This window comes from Bactrocera oleae, chromosome X (assembly GCF_042242935.1).
Source record: "Bactrocera oleae isolate idBacOlea1 chromosome X, idBacOlea1, whole genome shotgun sequence".
NCBI classification, from domain to species: domain Eukaryota; kingdom Metazoa; phylum Arthropoda; class Insecta; order Diptera; family Tephritidae; genus Bactrocera; species Bactrocera oleae.
The window spans coordinates 33,900,886-33,925,627 of record NC_091541.1 but is presented as its reverse complement, the minus strand read 5'-3'; the positions used below and the strand labels follow the sequence as shown (position 1 = coordinate 33,925,627).

At 39.8% G+C, this 24,742-nt stretch overlaps 2 protein-coding genes across 4 annotated transcripts in view; one reads left to right on the top strand and one right to left on the bottom strand.

Moving 5' to 3' along the window:
* Positions 1 to 2,058: 2,058 nt before the first annotated feature.
* On the bottom strand, positions 2,059 to 2,855 carry LOC106623543 (mitochondrial import inner membrane translocase subunit Tim13). The gene is made up of 3 exons (XM_014243091.3): positions 2,616 to 2,855; positions 2,482 to 2,550; positions 2,059 to 2,332 (listed from the first exon to the last, which is right to left on the bottom strand). The coding sequence occupies exons 1-3, from the start codon at positions 2,712 to 2,714 to the stop codon at positions 2,234 to 2,236; spliced, it is 267 nt and encodes an 88-aa protein (XP_014098566.1). The 5' UTR covers positions 2,715 to 2,855; the 3' UTR covers positions 2,059 to 2,233.
* Positions 2,856 to 8,929: 6,074 nt separating this feature from the next.
* The window catches only part of Gyf (GIGYF family protein Gyf), a 33,619-nt gene continuing 17,806 nt past the window's right edge, over positions 8,930 to 24,742 (top strand). For 2 of the 3 annotated variants that reach the window (XM_036376714.2, XM_036376711.2), the window contains exon 1: positions 8,930 to 9,078. The gene's annotated coding sequence lies outside the window, so the exon portion shown is untranslated. Of the gene's footprint in view, positions 9,209 to 24,742 lie in introns of all 3 variants that reach the window. The other variant, XM_036376713.2, reaches the window with a different exon arrangement.

The window sequence follows — 24,742 nt, the reverse complement described above, 5'->3', positions numbered from 1 at the left end:
ACTTAAAACAATGAGAAGGTGCAGGTTCGACAGCGAACAATTTGTAGGAATTTATCAAGGAGTTCACCACACATGCACGAGAAACAAATAACATTTCTCGCTTTTATAACAGCGGTGAATCTGTAAACATACGCTCTCTTAACATAACCAAACGGCGAATATTGAAGAGAATATATATGTATGCCAAACTGGGAATATTGATATGCTATTTGAAACATATTCCCTTTTATTGAACTATTATTTATTATTATTTTTAAATTATTTTATATTAATTCATTTTTACTTTCTTGTGAGTTCTTAATAATAATTTAAACATATTTTGATATATTTCTTAAAATAATTCAAGTGCTTGACACCATTATGGAGTCATAAAAGTACAGAATTGTGTTTTGCCGTCGGCATTTTCATATCGTGTGTAAAAATATTTGTAAATTTGTCTACACACAACATATGTACTTATGTAGATATGAACACTCATTACTTCATGTGAAATCTCCGTTGACACGGTCAGCCAATGATCGAAGCTCACGTTCTTTGCTTTTATGTCAAAGAGTCAATCTGTCGAAGGACTGACGCGACGCAAAGCGTCACAACATTGTTTTGTTGGTAGAAAATCCGAGATGTGCTGAAAAATAAACGAACGCTCGCCGATTGTCATCGCTTCCCTTGCCGCTCTAACAGCTTTGCCAACAAATCATTGTAGGTATGTATGTTTTTATATGAACATGCATACATATTGACGAAGATTTTTGCCAGCCACGGAAAAATATTTTAGAATTGTGAAATATTTTAAATCGACAGAAGCTTTGTTGCCACTTTTGTCATTGATTTCTGTGTTTGCAGAGTTGTCACTTTTCTCTTCTAGAGGGAATTTCTAGCTTTTGCCATCGTCGCGAAAAGACGCTTGTGGGCAAACGCATGCTCGGGGAGATGTGTAAGGCGTTTGCTTTTATTAATGAAACGACTTAGCTTATTGCATAGGCGCCAGCGTTCATGAATGAAAATGTTGTTGGTGTGTGATTTACTACAAATTTAGGATTTGGCTACCATATTGATTTTTGGTGCTCATGCTATTTGAGACAATTGTTATTTTTGTACAACAATGTTTGTATTCTGCCTATTGGCTGACGTACTTACATTTGTACGCTTAAATGTATGTAGATTTGCGTATGCATTACTTATTTTGCGCGGTCATATGCATATTTGTACATACATACTTACATATAGAGCAGTGCGCTCACATGTATTTATTGATAATTGATAGTATATTATTATATTATATAATATAACATATTGATGTACATACATAAATTATTAATTCTGTAAAAATTGAAATTAGAAAATTATGAAAATAGTAAAATATCATTTTTTGCATAATCTTTCACATTTTATCAATGTAGCATTTGTGCAAAAAAATAATAATTTATCAATTTTTCATCATAAAAATCGTTTATATGGCGAAAAATAATCATGCATATGTGAAGTGGCATTTGTATTTCTTGTTTTCTCATTCATTTCATTTCATTTTTCTCTTTATATTGGTAGACACGTATTTTGTCAGAGAACGTTGTTAAAAATTCTCATTTCTGTTAAATAACAGCAAAACTATACAGAAAGTGGTGAACTCCTTGATCTCAAATTTTCAGCCAACCAATCGAGCATCATACAAAATTCAATTTGCACCTTCTCATTGTTTTAAGTTCTCTGCTTGAACCTTATCACCCAAGGATTAGATAACCACTACAACAACAATAACATATATAATTCATATGAGAACATTTTGTGTGTCAATTGATACCTTTTTTTCCCCATCCCATTCATTTTGTGGTGTATTTTTCTCTTCAAAATTGTGTTTTTCTATGTTCTCTAATGTGTCAACTACAAATTCGGACTCAATAATATTTAATTTTACATTTGCGCCTTCCCCATCCTTTAACTTCCTCTGCCAGTTCGAAAATGAGGAGTGTTAGTAAAAAAAAAATGTGAATGTATTGTTGTTCTGTTACTGGCACGTGCTCCTTCATTTAATTCATCCAAGCCGAATTATGAATATACACATTTTAATTGTTGTTGTATTTAATGTATTTGTAAAGTTTATTCATATAACAAAAAATTGATTTTTTAGTTTAGGATAAAGTAATAGCTTTTGCCTAAAATATTGTTTATAAAACAAAATCATGATTCATGACACGTAAAATTGCAGATCGTGGAACACACTACTATTTGCACACTTCTAAATCTTATTCTGTTCACGTTGCAAACGATTGCTGTAGGTGCGTGACACCAAATTCCAGGAATCCATATACCTATCCATGCACATTGAAATACATTTCTGAAATTAGCAATAGTTATTACAGAACATATGTCAATATACATTGAAATAATTTATGAGACTCAAAAGTACAAATAAGTTGATAAGACTTATCAACAATGTTTATATCACAAAAACTTATTTAGGTTGGCAGATATTTTATATATCACCTGTTCAGAGGAATCCAATTGTACACCTGGTTTAGCAACACATTTTTTGAAGCATTTTTCTGTCATTTTCTGAAAACATAAAACTTTGAATGTTGATTGTGTAATTTTTAAAGAAAACTCATGTTCTCCTCCACCGTCAGCAATTCTTGAGCATTAGCCACTGCAATTTGCTGCTTGACCTGCCCAATAAGTTCTTCTTTTTCTTCGATTGATAAGTTAGCCATGCCCGACATATTTTAAGTTAACAATACAACTGCTAGAGATTTAACAAAAAAGTAAACTCCAATTTTTTTTTTTTTAATTATAACAAATCAAACAAAATCTAATATTGCCAAATAATCAGCTATATTAATTTATATCCAGCTAAAACTAGTGTTGCCAGAATATTTTCTAGAGACCGCTACTGTCAATCCTAAGACTATGTTCACGTGAGAACTCTTTATGTCGCCCAAACCGAAGACGAAGGAACCGTGCCGCTCGTGCTAAACCAAAGACTTCCCGATCCAAACAGAGTTAGAAAGCCGAAATAACAGCCCTTAGCCGAAAGTATCCGGGTCAATTTCGGCAACGTAGAACCAGCTGACATGGGAGTTGTGGCGCTCGTGCTCGAATGCACGTGGTGCTCCTAACAGTTGGTCACCACACAATTTGGCATTCCTTTTCATTTCGAAATTCTTTTCATGGCAGCAATTACGCTCGGTCTCAAATTGAGGGTCGCCCTTAGAAACCGTCCCAGGCATTCAAGGATAAAATAGGTAAGGGCGGATAGGAGGAGGTCCTCCACACCAAGAGTATATATAGATATAGTCGCGGGAAACTTATAGTATTCGAGATATTTGCGTTTGAAATTGAAAATTTGAACTACATAAAGTACATATTTTTTCGATTTAAAGTGTATTTTACATATATGTTTTTCTTTTTTATATCCACTATCACTTCACAAATTTGTTTTTACACATTTAATTCAATATCTGGGTATTTTATCCCCAAAATCCTGGGATGGTATTCTAAAGTTTCCGCCAAATTAATATTTACAATATGTTTGGAAATAAAAATTCTATTGTCCATTATTTGTATGTAATATTCGAACTTTTATATGTAAACCCCTTAGCGTTGCTGTGGCTAAGGTATACATTAATTATAAACTATTCAATATATCACTCCCAAATTTAAAAATGAATGATACTAATTTTCTGCGATAGGTTATTAAGCACAAATAAACATTAAATATAATACATATGTTGATTTTTTTTATATTTTATTAATTTTATATTCAAGTTTGTAACAAATGACTAATTTTCAAAGTTGTTAGTTGATAATATTTGATATAATGAAAAATGGTAATACTTATAGCTTTCATATTTATTGTATCACTTTTTATAGCTTTTTTCCGCGGCTTCGCTCGCATCGAATCCATCAAATAAGTATCAGAGATCATCATAGTAGAAACGGATCAATAGAAAGAATATATTTTATTGCTTGGCTAGGATTACTTACTTGAAAAACTTACTAAATGCAATACAACAAAGATTAAAATATATTTCACTATAAAGAAAAAAAATAATTTTGAAATGTAACAATTAAAAATAAGCAATATAGATGATTAATCAGGGATATTTTTATAAACTATATTATACGTTTTTCCGTTGTGTGCAAATATGTGGAAATTCTTGGCATTAGATACACGCCAGCAGGCTACATATAGTTCACCATGAGAAAAGCACGACTTTTCTAAATGCACGGCTGCCACCTGTAATGTTTGTCCTTGTGCTTTGTTTATAGTTACGGCAAAGGTAAGCTTGACGGGAAACTGAACTTTTTTAAAATGGAATGGAATGGTCAGTGGGATTAATTGGAATCCGAGGTATGATCACACTTTTTCCTTTACCAACACCAGTTAAAATAGTAGCGCCAAGTATGTTCTGTCCCAATTTCGTTATCCGAAGTCGTGTTCCATTACATAGCAGAGGAGCATTTAAATTTCGCATAAGCATTACTGGTACATTTAGTTTTAATTTAAGCTTATGAGATGGTACACCCGACAGTTTAAAGGAATTTAAAAACTCCACAGGATATGAGGTACTTAATTCTGTATCCATAATTGTATCCATTGAAAAATATTCCATAATTTCCCCTTCCACCTCTTTTAAAATGTCATTGTTGATTCTATTAACAATTTCATTTTTTGTTGCTAATATTGCTCTTGCGCACAACCACTGATCCCTACTCAAATTTTGTTGCAATTCGGGAAAAACATAGGCAATGAGATCCACATCATTTGCTACTAAACTACAAAATTCTCTTGAAAGTGATACATAACCTTCAGCATCAATATCTAAACAACCATCTCCAATTTTCAATAACATTTCAGCATAAAGTCCCGAATCCACGTCATTATGAAGATGCACGCTCATATTCGTTTTGAGACTGAGTTTTTCAACTCTCGACCATAGGCTTGATGATTTTAAGCATGCTTGAATTTCATTTGCTGGTGTTCCCCTCTGAATAACCGGAAGAGTTTGGCGAAAATCACCATCCAGTAAAACTACCAACCCTCCCATTATATCCGTACTATCTCGCAGGTCCTGACGAGTTCGGTTTAAAGCTTCTATAGCCTTCATGTGAGACATTGTACATTCATCCCAAACTAAAAGCTTACATTCTCGCAGCATCCTACCTCGAGAACTATTTTTACTGAAATTACAGATGGGTGAATCTTCCTGCGCAAGATTTAATGGTAATTTCAAAACAGCAATACCCGAAGAAGTTACTGCAACTGCTATTTGTCTGTTTTTTCATATGTACATTAATAATAAGTTGAGCAAAAACGTTTTTACGGTTCCTCCTGGTGCATCGAGAAAGAAGACTCCACCTTTGCCGGATTCTATTCTATGTAAAACTTGACGGAAAACATGAGCTTGCTCTGGAAGTAACACAGGGATTAATTCTTCCACTTGTTGCTGCAGTGCTATGAAATCATAATCTAGCTCTCGAGCAATTTCAATGTTAAAATCATCCTCATTATCTCTTCGAGGACTTTGCATTCCAAAATCATCTAATTTTTTTCCAACCATTATGAAAAACCTTGTTTTCAATTAGAATTAGCGTTTGGTTGTAAATATGTTCATTGAAAGTCATATCTGTATGTACTTGCTGAAGTTGATGTAAAATATCTTCAGCCATGTATTCTTTGTATTTATCCCAAAGAGTTTGAGGGTTAGAAAGACCGCAAGAAGATAAAAGTGTAGCGTAAAGTTCCCTTATTCTATCTGGTGATCGATATTGTACGACTTCCTCCATAGTTTCATCCTAATGATTATCATTTTGTTTCTCTGTATGTTTGACATCTCTGACAATTAACAATTTTAAGTTCTGCAAAGCTAGTTGAACCTCTAACATGATGCAATAACATACGCAGAGAAAAACATTCGAAATTTGTAACTTGCACGGTATAGACACGACCAAGAGCATCTGATGCTTTAACCCCAGGTTGATTTTCTACATGTGTACCTTGAATGCGACGTTGCCATTGTTTTTTTGAGGCATTCCATCTAAAATAACGGGGGACCTCAGAGTACAATAATGTCTTTGCAAAAGTATCATTCTGACAAAGCTCGAAAAACGCAGTCAGTGTGGTCTCAGGGGGAGAAAATTCTGTCTTTAAAAGTATTGTCATTAAAAAAAACACGATGTCCGTTTTCTAAATGTACTGCAAGATGTGTAACAATAGGATATCTTTCATGCAGTGGAAAGCCAAGAAGCCGCCATGCCGCTTCGTTGCTACTGACATATCTTCCTGCTTTGTATTTCATTGGGGACCTGCACAGCATCTTTATTATGCAAATTAAAGATTGCCTGATCACTTCCTTTATTGATATACTTCAAATATACTTCATCGCACGTACAGAATTACAGGCTTCAACATTTATGTGTGCGTTGGAAATTTTACACAAAATTGGCGAATAGGGCACAACCCAGCTGTTATCAAAACTCTTGATTTCCCCACTGCGAGTCCGAATGTTAACATGTTTACCACCATCAGCAGGCGCCCTTCGTCTATATAACGGGTAACCCTTACCACTGTAAACTGTTTCTCTAAAAGGATATTTTTTTGTACACTTGCCATCATTCATGCAAGGTGATGCAGGGATTCGAGTTCCACAGGGACCGTGGATCATGTTTTTAATAACCGCGTCGAACAAATGTTTATCTTCTTCTGTATCTCGAATTTAAAGCGCTAATTATGTTGTCGATTTGATTAGGAAGTAGCTTCTTTTTTAACCAAATCAATATGTGCACATGTGGTAGACCTCGTTTTTGCCATTCAATGGAGTTCATATGGCACTAGACGCGAACAATCTTCATATACATATCTACTAACAATTGATTGAAGAGTTGCCTTGTACGCAGAAGAAGATTGAAGTCAATGCATCATGTAAAACGCATAAAAGTCCATACAGGAAACTTTTTTATTTGGAGTTGGCTCGTTCGTTGTCGGATTGATGACTGAAATATTGAAATGATATCCTGATTCACCTTTACTGAAAATTAATAGACACTGCAAAGCATCATAAAATTTATGAGTATCAGGTTCGCGCTTTAACGCATTATCATGTGCTCGTAACACTTTGTCTCGAAGAGAGCACGGGTCACCAGTAACCAAAACAGCAACTACATTGACCATCGGTGCATTATAACGCCTCTCATGTTCACCACATGGAGTTCGATCAGCATGAATGACAACTTTGTAAATATCTGAAGACCAGTTGTCTATTGCACTTTTAAAAATCTTCACCAAATCATTGTGACTGTGTAACATTCGTTGAATTTTTAAAAATGTTTCTCCTTATACTTCACCAATATACTGGCAACGACGATTTACTTCATTTTGTTCATCACCCATAAAATACACCTGCAAAAATTTATGCTGCTCATTATTTCCTGGAAATAGTGATCCAATTCGATGATATATCTGTCCTTGTACAGGAAAGGTTGGTGAAAATTAAGGCATTCTTATCACTTTATCAACTCCGAAGGATGTCATTTTAAAGCAAGAATTATACTTCCTTATTTTACTTAGAAATCGTTTTGACTCAGCTGTAACACTAAATAATAAAGTTTTTAAAGGTTCTTCTGATTCACCAAGTAATGGAAGTGAAACTTTACCAGTGCTGCAGCACATTCCAGCAGTTTCATCTTTCCATTTAAAAGCATCACAATGCTGACATTTTTTATCCATTGAGCCAATAACTTCATATCTGCCAAACTTTTTTTTTTCAAAATTCAAAATTTTCAAATTTATTTTACAAACATATATAATCCTCCAAAATAATTTTTTTAATAATCCGTAAAAAATTTACAGATTTTTTAATAAAAAGTATCCTATGTTCATTCTGACACCTCCAAGAGTATATGTACAAAATTTCATGATGATCTGTTAAGTAGTTTTTGCGTGAAAGCTTAACAAACAAACGGACTTTCGCATTTATAATATTAGTATACATGTGTAGTAAAAATAAATCCATTATTTTTGCATGAAATTGAGTGCTTTAATTATTACTTTTCGTATCCAACCTTATTCAAATGGTTCTAATTTGTTTTTTGTGCAATGTTTAGTTCCTGGACAATCGTAATCAATGTTTGGACTCGGCGATTTCCAAATTACCGAAACGGAATCGTCTAAACCAAAATTGCGCATGATTGGCTGTTACAGTATCAGGACCATAATCGCCCTTATCGAAGAAAAACTGTGAAATATAGCTATTTTTGCTTTACTAGTTTCCATCTTTGATGCGCGCTAAAACAAAACTGAATCAACCAATCACAAAACTTTTTTAGTACGAAATGTCATCTTTCTAACGCCATCTAGCCGAACCCGATCGCACTTATGCAACGCGAGATACAGATAAATAACGCTTTCTAGTGGAAAAATAAAGGATTTCATTTTACTACACCTAATATAATATATATATATATATAATATTCATTTTTGATAATTAATGGATGTACTCGTATAATTGTACTTTTGCGGTTTTGTGGTAGTGCGCAGTTTCATAGTGTTTTCACTAATATGTGAAATATAAAATTATTCAAGCCTCTATCAAATCTAATGTTATATAAGAAGCATAAAATATCACTGATATATTATTTGTTAATTGATAATTTAAAACAATGAATCGATATGTTTACCTATTTGTTTTTAGACAACAAATTTTACTTAAAAAAAAAAAATTTCATTGAAGTGAAAGGTTTTAGTACGACAACAACGAAATTGTGTACATCAGCTGTTTAATATGTCTCTGCCGTCTTCAAAATGATATAGAAGCTGGCTTCAAGACGACATTGGCTGACCAGACAATTGCGCTGTCGCGCAGACTTGTCGTGCCGTGCTGAAAGCATTAAAAATGTATATACAGTGTGCACTCATGCTAATATCAGCCAGGGTAACCTCATTGCAACCCTTGTGCTAAATATTTGCTTCGGCCTTTTTGCCTATATAATTCGTTCGTTCGTTTAATCTACGGAGACTACACGTCGTTGTGCGATTCATTGCATTAAAAAAAGTAAAAACGTGAAAATTTCCTTGGAGTTTTAAAAGTATGCAACTATTTTATTTCAATTAGATGTTATAAGACTTTGTGATAAGTTAGGTGTTTTATGGTAACTTCGCGTGTGACTACGTGATATTGGTTCCTTATAATATTTGTTCAAATTAATAACAAATATGGTAATAATAACGTAGTAGGAGAGTAATAATAATTAAAATTTCACTTAAAATATACATTATACTATTTTTTATTTGATTATATTGTGACTAAAAGGATTGGGCAAATATTTTACTTGAAAATATGCAAAGGTACGGGCATTCACATGGAAAAGGTTTCGAATCGTACATCACCGAGATTGGTTTACGAACTAGTTGAACAATTGAAGTGACAAATTTCTACGTATGCAACCACATACTTTGTGCTTGCGATTTATGTATATGAAAGTTGGAATATTTAATATTAATGTAGAAAAACAGAAACTAAATCAAATATCGGCCTAAATTATGAAATTGTGATAAAAAATAATAATTTTTTCCGTAAAAGCAACAAACGAGTTAAGGAAACTATAACGAGTTATAATATTTACTCGTTACATATATATTAGTGATGCTTTCCCAACGGAATCATGATAATATAGTAGCGGGAGATATAGTACAATAGTTAACATAAGGTCAACTTCTGCTGAAAATCTGAAAAAGAAATGTGGATATTTTAACGAAATTGTAATATAAAGTGTACGCATTATCGCATAATATTTAATAGCAAACACTAGGGAAACTCAAAACACCTGTAACCATCCTTTTTTTTTTGTTTTTATAATTTGAAAACATGACGCCCAATTTAATAAATGTATTTTGATTTTGTTTTCATTTCCCAGTTAAAAATTAAACATTTAATGGCTGGGATTTAGATTAGCATCCCCCGATTTCGGGCTTAAAGTGAGTATGTAAATATAGAGGATGTCCAGTTTAAGAAAATATGTATATTCATTTAGTTGCCGTCGACTTATGGTTTTTGACATATTTGCATTTAAGTTCAAAAATTCATTTATTTATAGGGGTTGTTTCTTTGGGGGAAACTTAAGTATACCATTGTGATAGCAATCAAAATAAATAAATATAATAATAAAATACTCTTTACAAAATATCTAAATTTTTCATTTTTATAAAAGAAAAAGGCTTTACTGCTTATAAGTATGTTTTATTGACTCTATTGGCTAGAGATTGTCCTTTCTGCATTGGTGGCCTTCGGTCGCGCTTAAAAAATAACCCTGGCCGTGTATTATTTATTTATTTATTCCTAAACGCCAATCGGCAATATTAAGTAAAATGGAATAATAATATTAATATTAGTATTGCAAGAATATAGTAAATAACTTATACAAAAATTAAATGAGACATAATATAGAGAATCCAAAGAGGAGAAACAGAAATTCAATTAACGTTTAAAATAATATAATCCGAGTTTTAGCCATTGTACTAGTCGTATAGATGTCTTCTCAATTCAATGTTGAAGGAATGGATGGACTCTCCGAAGAACTGGATCTGAGGAGTCATTTCATTTACATAATTAGTTATCCTGTTTCTAGGACTGTTTATGACATAGCTTTTAGTTGATTTGGTTGTTTTAATAAAGCGATTGCGTCTGAGGCTTGGCCCATCTGTGATTATTTCAAAGCTGTCCTGTATCTCAGGAGCCTCGATAAAACCATTCAAGACTTTACAAAAGAACATTAAGTTATTTATACCGTGATTTACCAAGAGAATGGAACGAAAAGAAGTATGGTTCATGTATTTGGGGTATAATCCTCTTTTATTATTCATTTAAATTGAAAATTATAAACTTATATATATATATATATATAATAGATATTGCAAAACTTATTATATGTCAACATAGAACACATTTATTATTGTGGATATATCGAAAATTGTGTAAAAAATAAAATGCTTATCTAAAGCAAATATGAAAATAATTGATATAAAATAAAAATGCAGAAACGATGTAGTAAAGTGTTAGTGTATAATAAGTGCAAAATATAAAAGAAAAATTAACTATAAATCGAGAAAGCGCAGGATAAAATTTGTCAATATATATTCTTGATCTGGAAAATCTCCTCTATCTAACCATACCATTTTAACCCTGAAATCGTGGAATGGTATACTAAAGCCGACCCTTTCTTTGATTTTTAATAAATTTTACACTTATATTTTTAACTTTTATCACTACTTCGTTTCTAGGCTTTTGTTTAGTATTAACTAGTGCAAAACTAACTTAAATTCAATATATAACTTTGGTTTAAATTTATTTGTTCATACCATAATGAATTGTTTGCATGCAAACAAATAATAAGTGTTACAATCTTTTGCAAGCGAATAAAAATAAATACAAAATAAGGATTATACCGCCCATACGTTTTGAATCGACCAGTGTTATTTCTTTTAGAAGCGCGGCCGAAGACCGCAAACGCAGACCTCCTACGCAGACCTCGTACGCAGATGACTGTACGATATTGACGTCGGGCAATGGAATCGATGGCATGTGTTCAAAAGTAAACGGCTACCTCTCCGATCTTTCTCGCTTCTTTTCTGCAAGGAACCTAACACTCTCCCCCACTAAATCCACAGCGACCATCTTCACCAATTGGACGAAGGAGTACAGACTGGACCTGAACATTTCAGTCGATGGCACAAAAATTCCGACAGTAAATAACCCTAAAATTTTAGGCGTTACTTTGGACAGTCTGTGCTCTTTCACTCCTCACACGACCGCGATAACTGCCAAAGTACAGAGCTGCAACAAAACCCTCAAGTCGCTTGCCGGCAGCTCATGGGGAAAAGACAAAGAAACGTTGTTGGCAACATACAAGGCAATCGGTCGGCCGGTCCTCAATTATGCAGCCGCAATATGGTCGCCTGGATGCAGTGACACGCAGAATAAGAAGCTTCAGACTTGTGAGAACACTGCACTCCGGACTATCACGGGATGCCTCTTGATGTCTCCAATCGAACACCTACATAGTGAGGCCCGTATGCTTCCGGTTAAGGAACATAACGAGCTCCTCTCCAAGCAGTTTCTGCTGGGATGTTTTCGCAGAAACCACCCCTGCAGACGCCTGCTTGCAGCGGAGCAGCCTCCTAGGAACATCAAGAGGTCCTTCCTTGACTACGTCGACGACATCAGACAGCACGCCGACCAGACTTCGGACGCAACTAACTTCAGACAGGCACTGACCGCCATTCACAGTGGAGCCATTAACACCTTCACCGGCTCCCTCTCAGTGAATGGCGTAATACGAGTCAAACCACCACCCATTGCAGACACAGAGCTCGAGTTGCCTCGCGAATCTAGAGTGACCCTCGCGCAACTTCGTTCTGGATACTGTAGCAGGTTAAACTCCTACCTATCCAGAATAGACCCTGACATACCAAACACATGCCCTGCATGCAATGAGTCTCCGCATGACACTAACCACCTCTTTGCATGCCCAACAAACCCCACTCATCTAACACCCCTCTCCCTATGGTCCGACCCCGTCGAAACAGCTCGTTTCCTGGGCCTTCCGTTAGATGACCTCGACGACAACGAATCTAGAATTTATCACCCAAACGGGGATTAGATAATCGTTACAACAACAACAACAACCGCAAACGCACGTGGGAGTTCATCATATCGTGTCATCTAGGCCCAGCATATTGATAAATTCCAAAATTCTGCTGGGTGCTAGTGAGGCGATACAATCCCTGTGTGGAGACATGGATCCCAGGGCCTTGATTCTGCGTCTGCAGACTGCTGTGCAGTTCATCAGCAGATGTTCGGGGGTTTCCGGCTGCTTCTTGAGCCTGCAGTGGCCGGTGTAGAACGCTACCAGTAGCCGGAATTTGTTTCTTGGGAGATTAATTATGGCATTGAACCGCTTGAGGTCGTAACCCCCCATTAGCAGTCTGGCATGGTGCATGCCCTGGAGTTGTTGCCAGTGTATCTCCCTGTCTGCTCTTTACTCCCTGCGGAGGAGCTCTTTGATGGTATGTGGACAAACCGCAAAGTATGGTTCCGGCCCTACCATTCTTGTAGAGGCTGCAGAGCGAGCTAACTCGTCGGCTAGTTCGTTCCCAGCTATACCCCTATGGCCAGGCACCCAAATAAGGTGCACTCGGTTGTGCTCAGATAGGCTGTTCAGCCGTTCTATACACCCCATCACTAGGAGAGATCTGACCTCATAGGCAGAGATCGCTCTTAGTGCCGACTGACTATCGCTGAGTATAGCGATACTTTTATTGCGATAGTTGCGTTGGAGATTTATTCCTACACACCGACTTATAGCATAGACCTCGGCTTGGAAAATGCTAGGGAAACCTCCCATGGGAATGGAGAGTTTGGTGCTTGGCCCAGCGACCCCTGCACCAATCCCCTCCTCCGTTTTCGACCCGTCGGTGTACCACTTGATGGTGCAACCCTTTAGCAGCAGGTCTAGTGAAGAGTCCTTTCACTCAGATTTGCTGCCAAGGGTTACTTGGAACTTCCTGCTGAAGTTTACTACTTTGGTAATGCTATCCCTTGGGAGAAGGGCTAGTGGTATTTCCTCACTTAGCTCTTTCATCTGCTGGGATGAGATTACCTTCCCTTTGCCAGCTCCCTCTGCTGTCATTTGGAGCAGAGTTCGTTTGGCTGTCTGTTTGATTACCAGGTGTAGCGGTGAAAGTTCTAGTATGACCTCCAGTGCTGCGGTCGGACACGTTCGCATTGCTCCCGACGCGCAGATGCAGGCAAGTCTTTGCAGCTTCGACAGTTTAAGTCCTACCGAAGTCTGCGATGCTTTCGAACCCCACGATACCGCTCCATACGTGATAATCGGTCTCACAATCATGGTGTACATCCACCTGATAGTCCTTGGGGAGCACCCCCAGGATTTTCCAGCAAGTCGGTTGCACACCATGAGTGCTTTTGTAGCTTTGGTTAGGGTCTGGTCCACGTGCTGATTCCATCGCAGTGTGGAATCCAGCGTGAGTCCCAGATACTTGACCGTGCTGGACATCTCAACCACTCTGCCGTCCAGGGATATATTCCTGAGGCCCGGCAGTGACCTCCGTCTGGTGAAGGGAATGATTGTAGTTTTAGCGGGATTGATGTTTAAGCCAACCCCCCTACACCACCCCTTTGCCAGTCCCAATCCCCTCTGAACGATATCGCAGAGTGTGTCTTCAAATTTTCCCCTAGCTAAGATAACAATGTCATCCGCATATCCCTGACAGCGGATTCCATTGCTAGTCAGCCGCTCAAGGAGGACGTCTACAACTAGGCTCCAAAGTAGGGGGGATAGCACTCCGCCCTGTGGGCAACCTCTTGTTGTTCCCAGACGAATTTTAGTTTCTCCTACTGCGGCTTCCGCCACCCTAGTGCGCAGTACGGCTGCAATCCATCTGCGCACTGGTGCTGCCACACTCCTTTTCTCCAGTGCTCTTGACACGTTCTCGTGAGACGTGTTGTCAAAAGCACCTTCTATGTCGAGGAAGGCGCATAGCGTCACCTCGCCCCCATCTAACGAATTCTGGATCTCTGAGGTTAGCTGGTACAGAGCCGTGTTAGTTGATCTACCTGCTCTGTAAGCATGTTGCTTCTCATGAAGCGGTGAAGCTTTCAGCACCTTCGATCGTAATTCGTGGTCTATGATCTTTTCCATACTTTTGAGTAGGAAAGAAGTAAGACTTATTGGCCTGAACGATTTCGCCAATGAGTAGTCTTTCCTCCCTACTTTGGGTAAGAAGATCACTTTTGCGGTGCGCCATGGTTCTGGGATATATGCCAGCGCTATGCTATCCCTCATCAGCCGAACAAGGTGGGGCAGTAGTACCTGCTCCCCCTGTTGCAGAAAAGCTGGAAGGATACCATCCGCACCCGGTGACTTGTATTTTTCAAAAGGGGTCAGAGCCCACTTGATAGAGTCTGCAGTGAAGAGCTGTTTTGCGACTGTCCAGTCCAAGCGTGACGGCCTTCGTTCGACCATAGGTCGAATCTGGTCTTCTTGAATCGTCTCCGGGAAACGCGCTAGTAGAAGAGCCGTAGCTCTTTCTTTTGCGCTGGACGTATAGGTCCCATCAGATCGTTTGATCGCTAGTACTGTGTCCGTATTGCCTCTAGCCAGAGCCTTATGCAGTCTAGCTGCCTCTGGGGTAGAGGAGACGCTCTCACAGAACTTCCTAAAGCTCTTCTGTTTCGCGGTCCTAATCTCCTTATTGTAAGTAGTTAGGCTGCATCTGTATTCCTCCCAGTTTCCGGTGCGCTTAGCCTTATTGAATAGCTTGCGCACCGTTTTTTTCAGTACTGAGAGTTTACTAGACCACCAGGAGCAGTTACTGCTCTTGGCGACTGTCTTTACGGGGCAGCTGCTATGATAGGCTTCTGTGATGGATTGGTTTAGGGCAGACAGTCTGCTCTCCAATCCAGAAGCCGTTGCGCTTCTATCCAGCTGCTCCCTACTGCTAACATTTGTTTTAAGCGAGTCCCTGAAAGCGGCCCAGTCCGTGTTCCTAGGGATACGCTTGGGAGGGAGTTGCCCGACCCCCATCCCCAGCACGAATCTTATGATACGGTGATCCGACATGGAGATGGAGGGTTCCGATGATACCCTCCATTGTGAGATCAGCCCCATCTCAGACTCGCTACTAAGAGTGATGTCAAGCACCTCCCTTCTGACAATAGTTACAAAGGTGGGTTCGCACCCCACGTTTGCTATACTTAAATTATTATTAATTTTAAAAAACTTGATAAGAGACACCCCGTGTGTTGCAGTCCGTGCTGCCCCATTCGATGTGGTGGGCATTCGCATCGCAGCCCATGATGAGGGGCAGTTTATTCCGCCTGCAGTGCTCTACCAGGTTGCCGATTGCCTCTGGGGGTGCTATCGGAGTCTCCCCCGGAAAATAGGCCGCTGCCACGACGAAGTCCGCTCCTTCGTCGTTCGTGGCTTGTACAGCGACCAGGTCCTGTGTTAGGAATTCTGAAATACAGAAAAAATCAATACCGTTCCTAAGTACTATGCAGGTTTTGGGTCTCTCACTTGAGAGGTCCCAAATTACCTTGTTTGACTCCATTTTGAGGCCCCTGACCTCTCCTTTTCTGACCCATGGCTCCTGGATCAGTAGTATGCCCAGACCATCGATCGTAAACCTGCTCGCGATAACCGCCGAGGCTGACACCGCGTGGTGCATGTTTACCTGGGCAACTTCTATTCGCGGACCCACTACAGGATCGGCTCCATGAGGAACTGGTCCTCATTCTCACCGTCCTCCGCGATGTCTCCCGCCAGGTTCGTGAGCCCCTCCAGAAGCTCCTGAGTGGAGGGTAGCGCGCCCCCTTGCTCGCCCGTCTTCTCGGAAGGGACCTTCACCGATGTCTCGGCAGTTGCCGCCTGCTTTGACGTACTTGCGCAGGGATGAGTCGCAACCTCATCCACCTGCATTTTTTCTCCTGCATCGCCCTCGGTGGTCGTTTTAGGCCTGAATGGCCTCAGGACCACCGAGCTGAACCTATAGTTCAGACGGAAGCTCACCTTCCTGACGAATTTGTACGATTCGTCATCTATGGAGAGGTTGAGCCTCCACCCTGAATCCTCCGCAGTGCTGCTGGTCACCCGCCAAGCCGATGTATTGAGGCCATCGTTCTGGTTGCGGATGAGCCCGAGAGCAAATTCGTAAGGCTTGCCGGCGCATCCGTTGGTGGCAGGGGGGGTAGTCTGCCTCCCCTCTTCCTTTTCCGTTTTAGAGCCCCACCGGAGGTCGCCCGTTGCGACTCCTCTGCATCCGAGCAGTTGCTCCTGCTCGAGAGAGTCTCTGTGGGGTTCTCTTTTGCTTTTTCCGCAGCGGCCGCAGTCGAAGTCGCCTGCTGAACGCCGCTGCACGAGGGCATGTCATCGTCGTCGTCCCTGGCATGCTCCTGGAACAGCGCTCGCTCCTCTGGCGAAAGGGCGTCCAGGAAGCTGAACTTTCGTTTAGCCCCTGATTCGCCCTTACCTGCACCAGGAGTTCTACATAATAGAACTGAAAACACCCCGGTGTTGGACCGGCCAGGGTTATTTTTTTTAAGCGCAGCCGAAGGCGAAAAACTAATAATGTGTTATGAATTTCCTGCCATTGGTCTCTGTTTGCTTTATTCTTTTTAAATCCTTTCTAAAATATGTCGATACGGTAACACTGTTTATTTGTTAGAATGCAACCCTTTTGCTGTTGTATGAATAAAAAGAATTGAACAAAAGTTAAATATTGCATTAAAGTTATTTTTACACTATTTAATATAAAATAAATGAGTGAACACGAATTAGTGAAGTGTTAGTGGATATTAAAGTTAAAAATATAAGTGTAAGATTTATTATAAATTGAAGAAATACGTTCTTTTAAGAGTTGAAATTTTGAACTTTAAATGCAAATAACTCAAAAACCATAAGTCAGCGGCAACTATATATATATATATTTTTTTTTTTAAGCTGGACTATGCATTTACTATATTTTACTTATATGGAACACAACCTCAATCCGTATCCATTTTAACTCCGCAATCGAGGGATGATATTCTGAAATTTACCCGATAATTCAAATCCGTTTGCAGTAACTGACGTACTGTTTGAATACTATTATTGACTATTGTAAATTTGTAGTTAGATGCGTTACATTATATTGAGCAAGCATAGTTGTATTAAAAAATTCTTATCGATAAAGTGCCACCACATATAGAGGTATGTAGAATTACACTTTATCTGCAACTGAGATCACTGAGACTTTCTTAAGAAGGTTTCCAAATGTCTGTTGAAAAAGATGATGACCCTACAACAGCAACATGCAGATATTTCATTAGGAAAAGCACCGTGGCGAAAGTACTTAGTTGTTAAGACGTTTTAGCAGACATTGTATCGAATGTGGATTGAATTGGAAACGGATGAAATCAACAAAATCTTAGCGGATTTTTTTTGTAAAAATTACACGCGGCTCTGAATAAGTAGTTTAACCTGCTGCAGAATTTGAACTAAGTTGCGCGAAATCGGAAACTTTCAGTGCATCCTCTTCCAACTCTTTGCATGCCCCGTCAAACTTACTGCTTCAACATCCTCTGCTATATTACGACCTCGTCGTTGTTGTAGTGGTTTTATAATCCCCGCTTGCGTGGTAAGGTTCAGGTTGGTTGTCATCGAAGTCATCTAACGATAGGCCCAGAAAACGTACTGTTTCGATGGGCTTAAACCATAGGGAGAAGGGTGTTAGATGAGTGAGGTTCTTAGGGTAATTGACAGACTTAACTTCAACGCCATCGATTGTAATGTTAAGATCCAGTCTGTACTCCTTCGCCCAGTTCGTTAATATGGTCGCAGTGGATGTAGGGGGGGGAGATTGTTAAGCCCCTTGCATTTAAGAAGCGAAAAAGATCGAAGAGATAGCATTTTACTTTTAAGCACATGCCATCGATTGCATTGCTCGACGTCAATATCGTGCAGTCATCAGCGTACGAGGTCACGGAAATTCCCGCTGGTGGTTGGGGGAGTTTCGAAATGAGAAATTAAACAGTAGTGGCGAGAGAATACCGTCCTGCCTAACCCCCTGTTTAATTCTTTTAAGTTTGGAGTTTTGACCTCGAAACAGTACGGATGAATGCGGGCCGCTCAGGTAGTTCATAGTCCACCGCTTCAGCCCTGAATGTCCAGCGCTACGAAGATCGTCCTCTCGCATGGTGGCTTCTGGTTTAGGCCATTAATTATCTGGGCGTTTATGACGCTAAGTGTTGTGGTGGTGCTGTGCACTTTTCGGAAGCCATGCTGATGGTCTGCTAGACTCAGGTGGTGAGTGAATGTCGGGAGTAGCAAGGCCTCACGTGTCTTCACTACTGGGGAAAGCAGAGTTATCGGGCGATAAGACTCCCCTTTGTTGGCGGGTTTCCCAGGCTTCAGTAGTGGGACCACTCTTCCGACTTTCCACACATTGGGTATTTGAAGACTGGTCAGCGACAGGTTGACAACCTTGGTGAGATAGCTTACTCCCGTCGAGCCTAGATGTTTTAGCATCAGCATGCTTATTCCGTAAGGGCCAATGTATTTGGACGATTTGGCCTTGTTGATGGCACTCTGAACCTCCTCATTGGTGAAAGTAAGTGCCACGCGGTCTTTTGACATTTTGCGCAGCCTTTGGATAACACATCGTTTGGTCTTGTCTATCGAAAGGTGCAGTGTGAATTGCTGGCTGAAATAGCGCTTCTTCGTGTAAAAGGAGGCATGGCCATCGAATTGAATTTCAACCCGATCGTCATGTTTCCTCGGATTAGACAAGGCCTTGACAGTAGTCCAAAGCTTACTCACCCCGGTGGAGAGATTGCAGGACTTCAGATGCTCTATCCATTTTGTCCGCTTACGCTGATTTATCATGTGCCGAATCTCCAAATTGAGATCCCTTATTCGCGGATCATAGAGATTGGCATAGCGTAAGGTTTCGCGCTCGTTTGCTAAAACAACTGCTTCGGCTGCGAAATTGGGGTGGAGATCCGTGATTATTCCAGCTGGAATTAAACGAGCAATAGCAGTTGCGACTACCTTGCGGAATTGACGTTCGCCAACGATTACGTCCGTAGGAATGGGTAGTACGGTAAAGGTGCTCTCAGCAATTTTTGTAAAACCGACAAAGTTAGCTTTTGTAAAAATAACAAACAATTTGTACCCAAAAATAAAGTCGGGAGGTTTCTCGATCGAGATAAATATGGGCACATGGTCAGATGCGAGGGTTAGCAGAGGCCGACCTCTTATGCTATTTATCAGGCCACCACTAGCGATGATAATATCTGACGGCGCCCATAATTGTGGTGGGAGCTTCGTCATATATGGTTCAGAATTTCGGATCTGTTCCGCCAGCTCCATCTTCCTACGATCGTTTCGACAGGCAGGAGTGCCAAAGATTGTAGTACGCGTTAAAGTCGCCAAGTACCAAACGGTAGATGGCACTAAAATTCCGACAGTCAACAACCCAAAAATTTTAGGCGTATGCGCTCCTCACGGCCGCGATATCTGTCAAAGTACAGAGCCGCAACAAAATCCTCAAATCACTTGCCGGCAGCTCTTGGAGAAAAGACAAAGAAACGTTGCTGGCAACATACAAGGCAATCGGCCGCCGGTCCTAAATTATGCAGCCCCAATATGGTCACCTGGATGTAGTGCAACGCAGACGAAGAAGCTTCAGACTTGTCAAAACACTGCACTCGGGACTATCACGGCATGCCTCTTGATGTCCCCAATAGAACACCTGCACAGTGAGGCCCGTATGCTTCCGGTTAAGAAACACAACGAGCTCCTCTCCAAGCAGTTTCTGCTGGGATGTTTTCGTAGAAATCACCCCTGCAGTCGTCTGCTTGAAGCGAAACCGCCTCCTTGGAACATCAAGAGGTCCTTCCTTGACACAACGAACTTAAGACAAGCACTGACCGCTATTCACAATAGGGCCATCAACACCTTCACCGACTCCCTCTCAGTGAATGGTGTACTAGGAGTCAAACCACCACCCATAGCAGACGTAGAGCTCGAGTAGCCTCGCGCAACTTCGTTCTGGATATTGTAGCAGTTTAAACTCCTATTTACCCAGAAAAGACCCCGACATTCCAAATATATGACCTGCGTGCAATGAGTCTCCGCATGACACTAACCACCTCTTTGCATGCCCAACGAACCCCACACACCGATAGTTGACCTCGACGACAACCAAACTATAACTTATCACCCAAGCGAGGACTAGATGACCGTTACAACAACAACAACCGTTATCGCGCCATTGCCTACAATTAAAGCTCGTGTCCTCGGGGACATTTAGTTTCAGCAAGACGGCGGTACTTCCCAACACATCGCATCAATGAATGGATTTATTGAGAGAACACTTCGGTGAGTACATAATTTCACGTTTTCGGCCGGTCGATTCGCCACCAAGATCGTGTGATATCACTACGTTAGACTTTTGCTTGTGGGGATATGTAAAGTCTAAAGTCTATGGGGACAATCCCGCTTCGATTCAGACCTTGGAGCAAAACATCACACAGTCAAAATGCTCGAACGAGTCATAGAAAATTGAACACAACGGATGGACCATCTGAGACGAAGCCGCGGCCAATATTAAAAAGAGATAATCTTCAAAAAAATAAATGCCAAAGAATGTTCTTACGAGTGATAATAAACATTTCCCATTAAATTTTAATTTTCTATGTTTTTAACTTTTAAAAAGTAGGAATCCACGAAATGGATCACCCTTTATTTGTGCCACAAGTTTATGGATGCAATGAAATATAAGTAGTTCAAGATAATGTTATTCATAGAAATGCGTGGAAATTGCTCGAGTAGTTCCTGCGATGTCGGATTTCGCTTCTAGCCTTCGACACAGTCAACCACACAACGCTACTCGAGGACATCAAACAATCTACGCTCCCTTCAGGGCTGAAGCGGTGGACCATGAACTACCTGAGCGGTCAGCAATCATCCGTACTGTTTCGAGGTCAAAACTCCACACTGAGAAGAATTAAACAGGGGGTTCCGCAGGGTGGTGTCCTCTCCCCTTTACTGTACATCTCGAAACTCCCTCAACCACCAGAGAGAATTTCCGTGACCTCGTACGCTGATGACTGCACGATATTGACGTCGGGCAATGGAATCGATGGCATGTGCTCGACAGTAAACAGCTATCTCTCTGATTTTTCTCGCTTCTTCTCTGCAAGGAGTCTGACACTCTCCCCCACCAAACCCACAGCGACCATATTTACAAACTGGACGAAGGAGTACAGACTGGATCTAAACATTTCAGTCGATGGCACCAAAATTCCGACGGTAAACAACCCTAAAATTTTAGGCGTTACACTAGACAGTCTTTGCTCCTTCACTCCCCACACGACCGCGATAACTACCAAAGTACAGAGCCTCAAACATGCTTGCCGGCAGCTCTTGGGGAAAAGACAAAGAAACGTTGCTGGCAACATACAAGGCAATCGGCCGGCCGGTCCTAAATTATGCAGCCCCAATATAGTCGCCTGGATGCAGTGCCACGCAGACGAGGAAGCTTTAGACCTGTCAGAACACTGCACTCCGGACTATCACGGGATGCCTCTTGATGTCTCCAATCAAACACCTACACAGTGAGGCCCGTATGCTTCCGGTTAAGGAACATAACGAGCTCCTTTCGAAGCAGTTTCTGCTGGGGTGTTTTCGTAGAAACTGCCTCCGTGGAACATCAAGAGGTCTTTCCTTGATTACGTCGACGACATTAGACAGTACGCCGACCGGACTTCGGACGCAACGAACTTCAGACAGGCACTGACCGCCATTCACAGTGGAGCCATCAACACCTTCACCGACTCCCTCTCAGTGAATGGCGTATTACGAGTCAAACCACCACCCATAGCAGAAGTAGAGCTCGAGTTGCCTCGCGAAACCAGTGTGACCCTCGCGCAACTTCGTTCTGGATACTGTTGCAGGTTAAACTCCTACTTATCCAGAATAGACCCCAATATACCAAACACATGTCCTGGGTGCAATGAGTCTCCGCATGACACTAACCACCTCTGCATGCCCAACAAACCCCACTCATCTAACACCCTTCTCCTTATGGTCCGACCCCGTCGAAACACCACGTTTCCTGGGCCTCCTGTTAGATGACCTCGGCGACAACGAGTCTGGAATTTACCACCCAAACGCGGACTGGGTAATCGTTACAACAACAACACGCTTATTGTTCAATTTTGGCACCGATTGCTATGAAGCTTTTTCATACCATCTTGGCTGTAGAATTTAATGCTTCTGCCGTATATGTTTTGTGAGTAATACACGATTTAGTAGCTTTCAACAAAACCGTTATATGGGGGTTCGGTGTGGATATCATCCAATTTCACTAATTTTTACACTGTATAAGGATCTATAATGACTTGCCTTGAGTAAGGTTGGTTGATATTGCTTTAGTACTTTCTGAGATTGAACCTATTAAGGCGTGCAGGCCCACATTTTACAATGGTTTAAACTGCAGATGCCCAGTACCAAGTTACAGTTTTGTAACTTAAGTAATTACTTAGTTATTGCCCTCTTTATATAATTTCGCTTAATGGTGTATAGCCAACCTCCGCAAGGTGTCAAGGGACAAGTGTACCAAGTTTCAACGCGATATCTCAGTTTTTGCACAGACGGATGGACAGACAGATAGTCACTCGGAATTGGACTCGTCATGTCATCGCGATCATTTATATATGTATAAATAAATCGTTTATAATAAATCTATATATATATAATCGATAACTTGAGTAAAATTTGAGATATTATTTTGAAACTTTGTACACGTTTTTCTGAACTATCAGACTATTGCCACGCCCACTTCTTTAATGGAAATTTTTAAAAAGTGGGTGTTGCCCCTTCTAATAGGTCTAAAGTACATATCTTACAATCCACTGAAGTCAAAGCGGCCAAACTTGCTTACAACAAGTATTTCTAGCACCTTCTTATACAATGCGAAAATGGCTAAAATCGGATGACAACCTAGCCCGCTTTCTGTATAACGGTTAAGCTGAAAACTACTAAAAGTGCGATAACTCACTAAATAAATACTTCAACGGCATTAAATTTCACACCAAATATGTTACGGAATGCCTTAATAAGAATTGGGGTAAAAATTAAAAAAAAATATGCATAAATGCACCCGTGAAGAGTATTCTGGTTTCGGTGCAGCCGAAATTAATATTTTTTCTTTTTGTAATTTTGTATACTTTCTATTCCTCTTATTTAACTTAATATTGTAATTACTTTTATTATTTTGTATATAAGTTTGTATACATTTCATTTCAGTATATTTGATTTATTTTTATATAGATTTTATTTTTTTATTTGCCTTTATATATTATTCTATTACTATACAAATTCATTGCTCGCAATTACTCACCTTGCATGTTACATTTCCTTGTCGCGATCAATCGGCTGTGAGTTTCGCACCGCCATCACCGTTTACCGTTCGCACATTATTCAGTATGCCGCTGAATGAATGTGAATTTTATTTTCGGTCAAAGTTTCGGCAATAAATTATTAGAAAGCGCAAAAAAAAATATTTTTTAATTTAAATCAATTAATTTTACAATTCATTCTACCTTTTTGGTTACGCTTCAACGCCCCAAAAGATACACTCCCCAATTCAATGAAAATTCTGCAATAATCACAATAAAAAGCTTAAAGATTATTACAAATCGTAGGTATTGGTGGTGACTCGAAAGCGGGTAGACAAAATTTGTTCGCACACTCATACGCACTGTTGTGCCCGGGCGCTGTACGTATAAAAATGAAATCCGTTTCCCGTTGTCACGGCATAACTTGAGAACGGCTAGACCGGTTTGGCTGTTTTTTTTTTTTTTGTAGTTTTCTAATACTCTGTAGAAGGTTCTTACGGAAAAAAATATTAAGAAAATGTCTCAGAAAGATTGAAAAAATTCATTTAATTTTGCATATTTTAAAAAATGCACGTAACGAGTGTCATCGTCATTCACAGCAATAGACTATATTGAAAGAGCATCATTTGTTCGGAAATGTGGTTCTCTAATCAAATTCTATCGCACTAATTTACTAATTTTTAAAAATTACTCGCCACAGTTAAGTGTACCGACTTTGACGGTAATATTAAAAATACCAGTGATGATTTCATTTTAATGTAAGTATTTAATAATAATAAAATATGTATACT

Bases quoted from the DNA above. Each gene is read 5' to 3' on its own strand.
- LOC106623543 (XM_014243091.3), bottom strand. From the start codon at position 2,714: ATGTCGGGCATGGCTAACTTATCAATCGAAGAAAAAGAAGAACTTATT. The intron at 2,551-2,615 runs GTGGAGGAGAAC...TTATGTTTTCAG, and splicing joins ATGCTCAAGAATTGCTGACG to AAAATGACAGAAAAATGCTT. The intron at 2,333-2,481 runs GTGATATATAAA...TGCTAATTTCAG, and splicing joins AATTGGATTCCTCTGAACAG to AAATGTATTTCAATGTGCAT.